At 44.3% G+C, this 14,445-nt stretch overlaps 1 protein-coding gene across 1 annotated transcript in view; it reads right to left on the bottom strand.

Annotated features, from left to right (window-relative positions):
- Window positions 1-211: 211 nt before the first annotated feature.
- LOC143298735 (uncharacterized) overlaps window positions 212-14,445 on the bottom strand; it is a 19,777-nt gene continuing 5,543 nt past the window's right edge. The window contains exons 2-3 of the mRNA XM_076611664.1: window positions 4,406-6,955; window positions 212-649 (exon numbers count right to left, since the gene is read on the bottom strand). Of these exons, the coding sequence (XP_076467779.1) occupies window positions 546-649; window positions 4,406-6,955 (2,654 nt within the window). The 3' untranslated portion in view covers window positions 212-545. The remainder of the gene's footprint in view (window positions 650-4,405; window positions 6,956-14,445) is intronic.

Genomic DNA, 14,445 nt, shown 5'->3' with positions numbered 1-14,445 from the left:
CCACATGTGAACGGGTGGATGGAAACATGACTTCGGGAAAGACACTTGACACCCCGATTATTCCTCACTCCACCCCACATGTGAACAGGTGGATGGAAACATGACTTCGGTCAAGGAATGTTAAAACAAACAAGCAAACAAAAAACAACAGCAAACAAACAAACAGCCCCCCCCCCACCCCCCACCCCCACCCCAACAAAATTAAGGCGAATGGAGAGGCAGGATTTTTTGGCCTCTGCCTTTCAGTGCCTAGCCCTGGACACAGTGACTGAGAATTCACTGCCCGTATGGCCGTTCAAAATAAACAAATAAAAATAAAATAAAATAAATCTACTTTTTCTCCTTCTTGTTTTCATGTTTCATTTTCTTCTGTTTCTTCTTCTTCTTCTTCTTCTTCTTCTTCTTCTTCTTCTACCTTATAGTCTTTTCTTCTATCCCTTAGCCTCCCACAGCAGGGGCATCTCTGGTGGACCATCTGGCAACCAGTTAAAGGCAACAACGCCTTGAGCCCCTATAAAAAAAAATTAAATTCAACCCTTTAGTAGTCAGAAATAGGGCATCTCTGGCCTGGAGAGGGCGTAGCACAGGATGCGGAAGAGAGGCAGCAGCAGGAGGCTGGAGATATTCCAGTCTTCGTCCACGTCCACGTCTGTCAACACAGCAGAACAGAATACAGTACAGAATGGGATGGGCATTAGAATTACACACGTGTTGTTGTGCGTGTATAATGGTATAGATGATGCAAGTATTGTGTTTGTGTGTAGAATTAAATAGATGACGCAAATATTGTGTTGTATGTATTATGGAATAGATGACACATGTATTGTGCTGTGTGTATAATGGAATAGATGACACACACATATTGTGTTGTATGTATATTGAAATAGATTACACATGTATTGTGCTGTGTGTATAATGGAATAGATGACACACGTATTGTGTTGTATGTATTACGGATCAGATGACACACATATTGTGCTGTGTGTATAATGGAACAGATGACACACGTATTGTGTTGTATGTATTACGGATCAGATGACACACATATTGTGCTGTATGTATAATGGAACGGATGACACACGTATTGTGTTGTATGTATTACGGAATAGATGATATACGTACTGTGTTGTATGTAAATTGAAATAGATTACACATGTATTGTGCTGTGTGCATTATGGAACAGATGACACACGTATTGTGCTGCATGTATTATGGAATAGAGGATACACGTATTGTGTTGCATGTATTATGGAAAAAATGACACACGTATTGTTTTGTATGTATAATGGAACAGATGACACACGTATTGTGTTGTATGTATTACGGAATAGATGATATACGTACTGTGTTGTATGTAAATTGAAATAGATTACACATGTATTGTGCTGTGTGCATTATGGAACAGATGACACACGTATTGTGTTGCATTTATAACGGAACAGATGACACACGTATTGTGCTGTATGTATAACGGAACAGATGACACACGTATTGTGCTGTATGTATAACGGAACAGATGACACACGTATTGTGTTGTATGTATAACGGAACAGATGACAAACGTATTGTGCTGTATGTATTACGGAACAGATGACACACGTATTGTGCTGTATGTATTATGGAACAGAGGACACACGTATTGTGCTGTGTGCATTATGGAGCAGATGACACACGTATTATGCTGTATGTATAATGGAACAGATGACACACGTATTGTGTTGTATGTATTACGGATCAGATGACACACGTATTGTGCTGTATGTATAATGGAATAGATGACAAACGTATTGTGTTGTATGTATTATGGAACAGAGGACACACGTATTGTGTTGTATGTATTATGGAACAGAGGACACACGTATTGTGTTGTATGTATTATGGAACAGATGACACACGTATTGTGTTGTATGTATTATGGAACAGATGACACACGTATTGTGTTGTATGTATTATGGAACAGAGGACACACGTATTGTGCTGCATGTGTTATGGAATAGATGATACACGTATTGTGTTGTATATATATTGAAATAGATTACACATGTATTGTGCTGTGTGTATTATGGAACAGATGACACACGTATTGTGCTGCATGTATTATGGAACAGATGACACACACATATTGTGTTGTATGTATAACGGAACAGATGACACACGTATTGTGCTGTATGTATAACGGAACAGATGACACACGTATTGTGCTGTATGTATAATGGAACAGATAACACACGTATTGTGCTGCATGTGTTATGGAATAGATGATACACGTATTGTGTTGTATATATATTGAAATAGATTACACATGCATTGTGCTGTGTGTATAATGGAATAGATGACATACGTATTCTGTTGTATGTATTATGGAAAAGATGACACACGTATTGTGTTGTATGTATTATGGAATAGATGACACACGTATTGTGTTGTATGTATTATGGAATAGATGACACACATATTGTGCTGTATGTATAATGGAACGGATGACAAACGTATTGTCTTGTATGTATTACGGAATAGATGATACACGTATTGTGTTGTATGTATATTGAAATAGATTACACATGTATTGTGCTGTGTGTATAATGGAATAGATGACACACACATATTGTGCTGTATGTATAACGGAACAGATGACACACGTATTGTGCTGTATGTATAACGGAACAGATGACACACGTATTGTGTTGTATGTATAACGGAACAGATGACACACGTATTGTGCTGTATGTATAATGGAACAGATAACACACGTATTGTGCTGCATGTGTTATGGAATAGATGATACACGTATTGTGTTGTATATATATTGAAATACATTACACATGCATTGTGCTGTGTGTATAATGGAATAGATGACATACGTATTGTGTTGTATGTATTATGGAAAAGATGACACACGTATTGTGTTGTATGCATTGTGGAATAAATGACACACGTATTGTGTTGTAAGTATAACGGAACAGATGACACAAGTATTGTGTTGTGTGTATTATGGAATACATGACACATGTATTGTGTTGTATGGAAATAAAATAGATGATGCAAGTATTGTGTTATGTGTATAATGGAGTAGATGACACACGTATTGTGTTGTGTGTACAATGGAATAGATGACACACGTATTATGTTGTGTGTATAATGGAATAGATGACGCAAGTATGTATGTATGTATGTATGTAGAACAAAACAGAACAGATCATAATGGAAGAGAATAGAATGGAATAGAATACACGACAGACGTATCATATTGTATGTTGAATAGACTAGAACAGAACACACATGTATGCAGAAGAGAACAGAACAGAACAAGACAGGACAGGACAGAATACAATAGAATAGATCAGAATAGAATTGATGACACTCGTGTTGTATGTAGAGTAGAAAAGAAAAGAAAAGAATACCCGCGTATTGCATTGTACGTAGAACAAACCAGAATAGAATAGATTACGAATTGCATTGTACAAAACAGAACACAACACAACAGAATAGAATGTTTCAATGTCACGAGGTCTAAAAGACATTAGACAAACACTACAGTTCTGTTCTTATTTATTTATTTATTTATTTATATTATTATTATTACTACTACTACTACTACTACTACTACTACTACTACTACATTTTTATATTATAATTATTGTTTATTTATTTATTTATTTATGTGTGTACGCTTATCTTTTTTTTTCTTTGTTTTTTTTTTCTTCTCAAAGCCTGACTAAGCGCGTTGGGTTACGCTGCTGGTCAGGCATCTGCTTGGCAGATGTGGTGTAGCGTATATGGATTTGTCCAAACGCAGTGACGCCTCCTTGAGCTACTGAAACTGAAACTGATACAGATATGAGACTTATCAAGTTCGTTGTGCACAATGCCATGAAACCTATATACTCACACATACATATGTATGTATGTATGTATGCATGTATGTATGTATAGATAGTGTGTGTGTGTGTGTGTGTGTGTGTGTGTGTGTGTGTGTGTGTGTGTGTGTGTGTGTGTGTCCGCGCGCGTACGCGCGCGTTACAGACGGAAACAGATGGTCAAATTTTGCCACCCTTCTTCTTGTTAGTGTTCAACAAAACACAGTCGTCAGTGGATTCGCAGTTGGCACAGACACAGACACACGCATGCACACGCACGCACGCACGCAGAAAAATCACACACACACACACACACACACACACACACACACACACACACACACACACACAATTGCAGACATAACGATACAGACACGCACGCACACGCACCAACACACATTATGTACAAATATTTGTAGATACAGACACAGACACAAACAGACGCAAACATTCATAACAGACAGACAGACAGACAGAGAGAGAGAGCGTGCGTGCGTGCGTGCGTGCGTGCGTGCATGTGTACGTATACAAGTGTCAGCTATGCTTACATATCCAACTGTCCTTTCGAGTCAGGGCGCGCCTGACGCTGCTGGCCTCAGAAGAAGAACCAGCGGCACGTGCAGCAGCAGGCGGTGAGCCACAGGGGTATCCAGCTTCCGGCTTCCCCTGTGCACTGTGGGCTCTGTCCTCACCACTAACAACGACCCTCTCCTCCTCCTCCTCCTCCTCCTTGCTGCTAGCCACGGTCTGCAGCTTCTGCCTACCACCGTTTGTCACCACCGTCAGCGCCGAAGACTGCTGATGGGACGTGACAGGGCTGGAGAAAGAAGAACCGTTCGTTGTCACTGTACCGTCCAAACTGTCTTCTTCTTCTTCTTCTTTTTCTTTAGCGTGGGTTGTTTTGTTGTCCAGGAGTACGTTCTTGTCCTTATTAACGAGAGACGTTTTCGTAGCAGTGGATGAGTTTCCGATGGACGCTTTGCCGTCCAGGATTAAGTTCTTGTCCTTAGCGAGAGAAGTTACCGTAGTTGTGGACGATGTATTGAGACTTGTTCCGTAGTTTGTCCTTTCTCCTTGATGGCAGCTTTTTGTAAATGTCTGGTCAGGGAGTTGAAAGGTTGAAGAGGTCTTGGCAACTCCACGGTCAGTCACTGGAGCCAGATCGTGGTCTCGGGTGGTCTTCAGCTTGTTGATGTCGTCTACCCCTGCAGCTGCCTGGCTGGAAGAAGAGGCGAAGCCGCTGCTGCTGCTGCTGCTGCTGAGGAATCCTGAATCCTGACTGACAGAGTTGAAGTCGGACCCGATCCTTGGAGACATTGTCCCGTATTCAGATGTGGTCCAGGACTCCGCGAGGTCATTGGTGGTCATCTCGTCCTCCAGGGAAGTGATAAAAGTGGGAGTTTCCTCCACCTTCCGTCTGACCACTGCTTGCTCTCCAGTCTCTGTTATAGGTTCCGGTCTTGGTTCTGGAACTACTTCTCCTCCGCACGGCTTTGTTTCTTCAGCCTCCTTTGCTGTTGGCATAGAAACTTGATGTTTCATATGTTTCTGTGGTTGTTGATGATGATGATGATGATGTCGGTGTCCTTTGTTGCTGTCGGGAATGTCTTCAGTGGAGACGTCAACAGAACTTGGTGTGGAGTTCTGTGTTGGCGATGTGGTCTTTGTATACACACCTCGTGTCTGGTTGGTGAGTATGTCACGGTCACAAGAGCTAGTGTTTGCAGACGTGGACGGAGTTAAGGTCACAGAGTTCGCCACGCTCTCAACGCCATTTCCCCCAGAAGAAGGTTTGTCTTGTTCACGTGGAGGATAACGGTGGTAGGGAGGGAGCGTTGAACGGCGTGGGGTCCAGGCACTGGCTTCCAGACTGCTGCTGGCTGACGTGTCCGCCGCTCTGTCTGCCCCCTGTCCCTCTCTGGCCGTCCCCCCGGAGTGAGGGCCTCCGTCACGGCCAGCTGATCTCTGGGGGCTGGGGCTGGTCGGTCTCTCCGCGATTTGAGCGGTCAAAGACGTGCTGTGGGAGACGTCTAGGCCGTGCTCTTCCGAGTGCTGAAACTTCCTTCTGGGCGACTGGGTCGAAAGGATGTCTTCCGCTGAAGAAAGCCCACTAGACCTTGGACTCCTTCTCACGTTGGTCTCGTGGCTCTTTCGATGGTTAAAAACAAGGCCTGAATTTCTTTCTTGAACTGCAGCCGTAGGGAAGGTGGTGGTAGTCGGAAGCCGTGCCTCTAAGTCTTCCTTGCCCCAAGATTTTAGCGAGGGCTGGTCGTTCTCTCTCCGTCTGCCTGTAGCGGCGGAGGATGAGGAACATGAAGCCTGCCTCTCCCGTGCAGGGACACCGCCGGCGGAGGGGGATATGGTGTCCACACACACCGTGTTGCCCCGCACGAACACCCTGGTGATGGCGTGCTTCTTCTTCTCCTCCTCCACCTCCTCCACCGACTCCCGCCTCAAACCTGCGTTGCCAAGACGCTGCAAGACGGCGGATTCGACCACGTTACCCTCCTCCCCAGCCCTGGTGACGGCTGACATGGCTCCGTCTTCACTGTACTGCCTTCTCTCCTCCCCCACGAGAAAACGGTTCTCTCCCCTCGCTCTCTGATAGGGGTGGTCCACATCATCTTTCCCCCCCACTCCTCTTCTCACCCGTTGGAGGTGGTGGTCATCTTCTTCTTCTCTTCCCTTTCTCGTCCCTAGGTATTTCTGCGTTGGTGTTCCACAACGGGAATCCTCCTCCTCCTCCTCCTCCTCCTCCCTGTTTCGGTTGTCTTTGGGAAGGATGCCGGCATCTTCCACGGTGCCGTCATAGTCGAAGTCCGTGTAGACGGCAGAGTCTTCAGAGACCTGCCCCCAGTCCTCGCTTCTGCATGCTGCTAGTGTGTCAGTGCTGGTGAGGGTGGAGGAGATGGTGGAGGAGAGGGTGGAGTGAGTGCTTGAGCTGAGGACGTCCACTCTGCAGTCTGCATCACCACCACCACCACCACTACTACCACCGCTGCGCTGCCCTGCTAGTGGGGACGACATGGACGTGGGCATGGGCAGAGAGGAAGGCCCCGGGGAGTGTGCCTGGTTTGTCTGGTCAGGGTGCGCCTCCTCTGCAAACACACACACAGACACACACACACAGACACACACACAGAGGCGCGCGCGCGCACACACACACACACACACAGAGGCACACACACACACACACACAGATACACACACACACACACACACACACACACACACACACACACACACACACACACACACACACACACACACACACACACACACACACACGGTTATAGTTACAGTTCATGTTTGTTAAAACTTGAAACGTGTGTGTGTGTGTGTGTGTGTGTGTGTGTGTGCACGCACTTCAAGCACAATGCATCTAGATGTGTAATATGCATACACGTTTTCTCAATCAGGTTGAAGAAAAAAACAAAACGAAAGAGCACAGCAACAAGCGAGTTATTGCTTTTGATGTATGTTTGGTAAGACTGCATACACACTAAAAGAGAGAGAGAGTGTGTGTGTGTGTGTGTGAAGAGAGAGAGAGAGAGAGAGAGAGTGTGTGTGTGTGTGAAGAGAGAGAGAGACACAGAGAGAGAGAGTGTGTGTGTGTGTGTGAAGAGAGAGAGAGACAGAGAGAGAGAGAGTGTGTGTGTGTGTGTGAAGAGAGAGAGAGACAGAGAGAGAGTGCGCGAGTGTGTGTGTGTGTGTGAAGAGAGAGAGAGAGAGAGTGTGTGTGTGTGTGAAGAGAGAGAGAGACAGAGAGAGAGAGTGTGTGTGTGTGTGTGTGTGTGAAGAGAGAGAGACACAGAGAGAGACACTTGACACTTTGACTCTTTACTGTCATTAGCTTAACAGCCCATGTGACAGGGGGGTACAGGGGAAGTTACAGTGTCGTTTTATCCAATCATTTGAAAAAGTAAAACGAAACAGAACAAAAACAAAAACTAACGCACCTAATGTTACAAAGGTTATATCAATAAACAACAGCCAACAAAATTGCACACACACAAAAAAATAACAACATCATCATCATTAGATTGACCATCCAAATACTAATTCTATCTGCTTCTAATTTTAACCCTCAAAGAAATCATTTTGGAAACCATTAATGTTTGTATATATTATGAATTAACGGGCATTTTGATCATTTATTTTCTTTTTCCGTGTATCTACTGCCTCTGAGACGTATTTTGCAAGTGAGAGGATAATATTTTCGTCATTTGATGTTAAGACACTGACCAGGTCTTTCCTCTTTGCTGCAGCTGTTTTAAAGAGTGTACAGTTTTCCCGAACCTCCTCGTATCCTTTGCAACTGAACATGAAATGTATCTCATCTTCTTTATTCTCGCCACACATTGGACAAGGAGATGTTAATCCACCTGTCTCAAACCATCTTTTATTAGCATTCAGCCCGACTGTTCTCAATCTAAATCTAGCAAGATTGACTCTGTGCCACCTGTTTGTTATGACTGAAATATATCTTTCTGTCTGAAATGCTGTCTTGAAGGAAAAGAACCAGCTATATTTATCATTACTTTCCATTTCTCCATGCCAATTTTGTTTATAGCATGCTATCAATCTATCTTTAAATTCTGAGATAAACACATTTTCGTAACCCACTCCTTGACACATCCAAACAAGTCCAAATCCATGTTCAGTTAGAGTTTTTTTGATTTGATAAACCCAGTTTTGTTTGCCTCTCTCTTCTTGCAGTAACATCATCTCATACGCTTGCTTACACAATCTGGAAGCCGGTAGCCTTGTCAACTTAATCCAATACTTTACACATTTTACGAAAGTCTTAACATACAGTGGATATCTGCCGGTTTCCCCATATAGTGCTGTGTTTGATGAGTGTAGTGGAACGCCGAGAAAACGTTTAATAGCAAATGTGTGCACCCTTTCGAGTTGACTATTAATCAAAAGTCCCCAAATTTCTGCTGCATATGTCAAAACCGGTTCAACCTGTGACACACAGAGAGAGAGAGACAGAGAGAGATAGTGTGTGTGTGTGTGAAGAGAGAGAGAGTGTGTGAGTGTGTGTGTGTGAAGAGAGAGAGAGAGACACACACACACACACACACACACACACACACAGAGAGAGAGAGAGAGAGAGAGAGAGAGAGAGAGAGAGAGAGCTCTAGTTAAGTCGTTTCGTGTATACACAGCTAACATGCCCAACTCTCTTTAGAGTGTTCTGGGAAAAGACTGACACGGTACGGTTGATCGGACCTCGGACTGTGGCGGTCATGCACCGCTGGTTATTATGATCGTTCTGATTTGAAATCGGTTGATTTGGTTGTCGTGCTTGCTTTCACACTGAGCACAAAGGTATAGGGGGCTGGTCCCGGGGTGTTTGGAGGTGTGGGGTATGTGTGTGTGTGTTTGTGTGGGGGGGTGGGGTTGGAGGTAGGTGGGTGGGAGGTGAGTCAGAGGGTGCTGAGATGGTGCACCCAATTATGGAACAATTATGTTGTGCGTTGGTTCTTGACATCTCCGTTCACTAGGTCTGAGTAAGTTGCGTGATATATATATATATATATATATATATATATATATATATAGCACTCTCTCACGTTGTACCTGTCGGTCTGTTTGTCTGTCTGGGTTTCTTCTCTCTCTCTGTCTTCCTGTATGTGTGTGTGTGTGTGTGTGTGAGAGAGAGAGAGAGAGAGAGAGAGAGAGAGAGAGAGAGAGCTCTGTGCAATACTATACACCAGACACAAAACATAACGCGCACGCACACATATACGCACACAAAATTATAACACACAGGAACGCGCGTGCGCACACGCACACACAGTTATATACACACACATGCGCACGCGCGTGCGCACATGCACATGCACATGCACGCACGCACGCACGCACGCACGCACACACACGCACACACACACACACACATGGACGAAGAAGATGAAGTTCCAATGCTAAAGCTGCATATGTACATAAGAATGGAGTCCTTAATAACCGTCTAATGATAATAATAATGATTACAATAAACTCAAAGCGCTTTTGAATAACACGTCAATCAGACACAAAGTACTCAAGAACACACACACACACACACACACACACACACACACACACACACACACACACACACACACACGTAGCCAGATAGCCAGACAGCCACACACACATACGCACAGACACATACAGACACACAGACACAGACACACACACACACACACACACACACACACACACACACACACACACACACATACAGCCAGATAGCCAGAAAGCCACACACACACACACACACACACACACACACACACACACACAGATCACGTGTCAATGAGTGTGGCAGTCAACAGCTTTTAAGCCTTCTTCTGTCCACATCGACTCACTGTACAGCGAACAGACCCCCAGATCCTTTCTCACACAGTGTCGCGCGATACACATGGTGTGGTCAACATGAAGTCTTTCCGCTAATGCTTCACTGGTCTGTGTGACTGTGTTTTTTTGTTTTTTGTAGTTGGGTACGTATTTAGATTGACACACATATGAATATACACACCCACATACAGACACATACGCAACCCGCCCCCCCTCCCCCTCCCACCACACAAACAGAGCCAGATATCCAGACAGCCACACACACACAAACAAACAAACACACACACACATACATACATACAGCCAGATAGCCAGAAAGCCACACACACACACACACACACACACACACACACACACACGTAGCCAGATAGCCAGACAGCCACACACACACACACACACACACACACACACACACACACACACACACACACACATACAGCCAGATAGCCAGAAAGCCACACACACACACACACACACACACACACACACACACACACACACACACACACACACACACACACACACACACACACACACACGTAGCCAGATAGCCAGACAGCCACACACACATACGTACAGACACATACAGACACACACACACACACACACACACACACACACACACACACACACACAGCCAGATAGCCAGAAAGCCACACACACACACACACACACACACACACACACACACACACACACACACACACACACAGATCACATGTCAATGAGTGTGGCATGCCGGCAGTCAACAGCTTTTAAGCCTTCTTCTGTCCACATCGACTCACTGTACAGCGAACAGACCCCCAGATCCTTTCTCACACAGTGTCGCGCGATACACATGGTGTGGTCAACATGAAGTCTTTCCGCTAATGCTTCACTGGTCTGTGTGACTGTGTTTTTTTGTTTTTTGTAGTTGGGTACGTATTTAGATTGACACACATATGAATATACACACCCACATACAGACACATACGCAACCCGCCCCCCCTCCCCCTCCCAGCACACAAACAGAGCCAGATATCCAGACAGCCACACACACACAAACAAACAAACACACACACACATACAGCCAGATAGCCAGAATGCCACACACACACACACACACACACACACACGTAGCCAGATAGCCAGACAGACAGACAGACAGACACACACACACACACACACACACACACACACACACACACACACATGCAGCCAGATAGCCAGAAAGCCACACACACACACACACACACACACACACACACACACACACACACACACACACACGTAGCCAGATAGCCAGACAGCCACACACACATACGCACAGACACATACAGACACACAGACACAGACACACACACACACACACACACACACACATACAGCCAGATAGCCAGTAAGCCACACACACACACACACACACACACACACACACACACACACACACACACACACACACACACAGATCACGTGTCAATGAGTGTGGCAGTCAACAGCTTTTAAGCCTTCTTCTGTCCACATCGACTCACTGTACAGCGAACAGACCCCCAGATCCTTCCTCACACAGTGTCGCGCGATACACATGGTGTGGTCAACATGAAGTCTTTCCGCTAATGCTTCAGTGGTCTGTGTGACTGTGTTTTTTGTTTGTTTTTTGTAGTTGGGTACGTATTTAAATTGACACACATATGAATATACACACCCACATACATACAGACACAAACAGACAGACGAGGCATGCAGCTATGTTGACGGAGTGTGTTTCTCTGTGTGTATGTGCGTGTGTTTCTTTGTCTGTGTGTGTGTGTGTGTGTGTGTGTGTGTGTGTGTGTGTGTGTGTGATAAATAGATAGATAGATAGATAGATAGATAGATAGACCTCACTAGCCAGGGCCACTCCACCCCACCCCACCCCACCATGCACACACCCCCATGCACGCACACACACACACACATAAATACACACACACACACACACACATATGTATATATGTATATATCTAAATCTAAGAGAGAGAAGACAAAATAATCAGGTAAGATCGAAACAGAGGCGAGTTCAATGCAACAGTTAAATTCTCATTGATTAATGTCATGGTCGCAAAAGGCGACAAAAAAATCAAAGTGAGTTTTGACGACAATCTTTTTTTTTTTTCTTTTTTGCAAGGCAACGATTTTTTTGATTTTTTTTTTGGTGTGTGTGTGGGGGGGGGGGGGAAGCAGGCGAGGGGGGGGGGTGTGAAGGGGGGGGGGGCGGACGGGAGCAACAGGCACAATGGCGACTAGTACTTACTGCCCCACACTAGAACGTTATCTTAACTCGAGTGGAGACCGGATACAGGTGGCATTGATTATCGATTGGTTTGGGTGCTGTGCTGTGCTGTGCTGTGCTGTGCTGTGCTGTGCTGTAGGGGCTTATACAGTGTCGATTCGCTGTGTGTGTATATATGGTTGCAGCAGTCACTCACTAGTGACCTGTTCGGAAGTGTTAGTGGACATAGCTGTGTATGTTAAAGTGTGTGTGGTGTTGGGAGTTTGGAGGGTAAGGGGGTGTGGAAGGTGGGGGGTGGGGTGTGTGTGTGTGTGTGTGTGTGTGTGTGTGTGTGTGTGTGTGTGTGTGTGTGTGTGTGTTGTCTTGTGGTGTGTGTGTGTGTGTGCGTGCGTGCGTGCATGCGTGCGCGTGTGTGTGTATGTGAGTGTGTATGCATGCGTGTGTGTGTGTGTATGCACACACACACACACACACACACACACACACACACACACACACACACACACTGTGAGCCATATGGCTATAAACACAACTAATTCAAAAAGAAGCATTATGTACAAATATTGCTGTATGTACCCACCCACCCACCCCCACACACACACCAGTACACACATACAGACACACACACACATATACACACACACACATACACCTACATGCATGACCTATGGCTATTTATGTAAGCACAAGCACACACATCTATTATATGGACGGCAATAGTGGTAGCAGTAGTTGTTGTAGTTGTAGTGGTAGTGGTAGTAGTAGCAGCAGTAGAAGTTGGAGTAGTAATGAAGAAGAAGAAGACTATCTGTTGTGATTTAACATTGAAGAACATAACAAGAATGACATGGACAATATAAATGACTTTGAAACAAACTGGTTACCCAGTCATACTTTACTTCAAGACACATTCCAGTATTCAACTTAAAGGACACATTCCAGTATTCAAGTTGAAGACACATCCCAGTATCTAATCTAAGACACATTCCAGCATCTAATCTAAGACACATTCCAGTGTCTGATTTAACTCTCTCCATACGAACGGCGAAAGAGACGACGCTAACAGCGTTTCACCCCAATTACCATCATCAAAATATTGCAAGCAGAAGGCTCTTATACTGAAGAGGTGAATGTTGACAAAGAATACCACAATTCTAACGACGGAAGCTAAAGGTTGGGTCATTCAGACACCCACTGGACATCCGAGGGGTCTGTGTAGAGGAGAAGAGAGGACTGGCCGTACTGAGTGAGTTAAGACTCATTCCAGTATTGTCACAATTAAGGTTAAAAGGTGATGACGATAGTGATTATTTCCTTGTTTTCATGCATTCACTTACTTATCGTTTTATAACTTTATCCGTTAAGTTACAGTCCTTTTTTTTCCCAAATATGTTGACAACAATATGTCGAAGTTATGAAACACTTCTCTTTTCATTTTGTTCACTTTCTTTCCTTATTTTGAACATGTGTCTGTTGTGCTATGAAGAAATGTTATTAATCTTTTTTTCTAGATGTATAATAAAGCTTCTTTTTTCTAACTTCAAAAATAATAACAATTGCACAATCCATACACCATTCACTCCTGACCCAAGTCTGTTTTTACATAATAAACGGTTGTACCCAGAAGCTTTTTATCTTTAAGCCGGATTATAGACCTACAAACTGTGTGTGGTCTACCTACCTACTGGGCAAGCGGCTCACTCCAGATATATATATTGATATATATATATATATATATATATATATATATATATAGATTGGTCGATTCCTGAGTCACTGCTTTTCGTGGGCAGCCATGCCAGCAAAGATTACTCGATGCCAACAGTGAAAGAACTTTTGAAGCAATGCAGATATCAAGGCGGACAATATTAGCTCTTTTTTTGTTTGTTTGTTTTGTTTTGTTTTGTTTTGTGTTTTTCTTGCTTACTTCTTGGTGCATATGTTATACTGACTAATATTCTGGAAAGTGACGTGATCTTGGCAGCG

Source organism: Babylonia areolata, chromosome 2 (assembly GCF_041734735.1).
Source record: "Babylonia areolata isolate BAREFJ2019XMU chromosome 2, ASM4173473v1, whole genome shotgun sequence".
Taxonomy (NCBI): Eukaryota; Metazoa; Mollusca; class Gastropoda; order Neogastropoda; family Buccinidae; genus Babylonia; species Babylonia areolata.
Note: the sequence above shows the minus strand (reverse complement) of the source record. Positions and strands in the feature narration are given on the sequence as shown.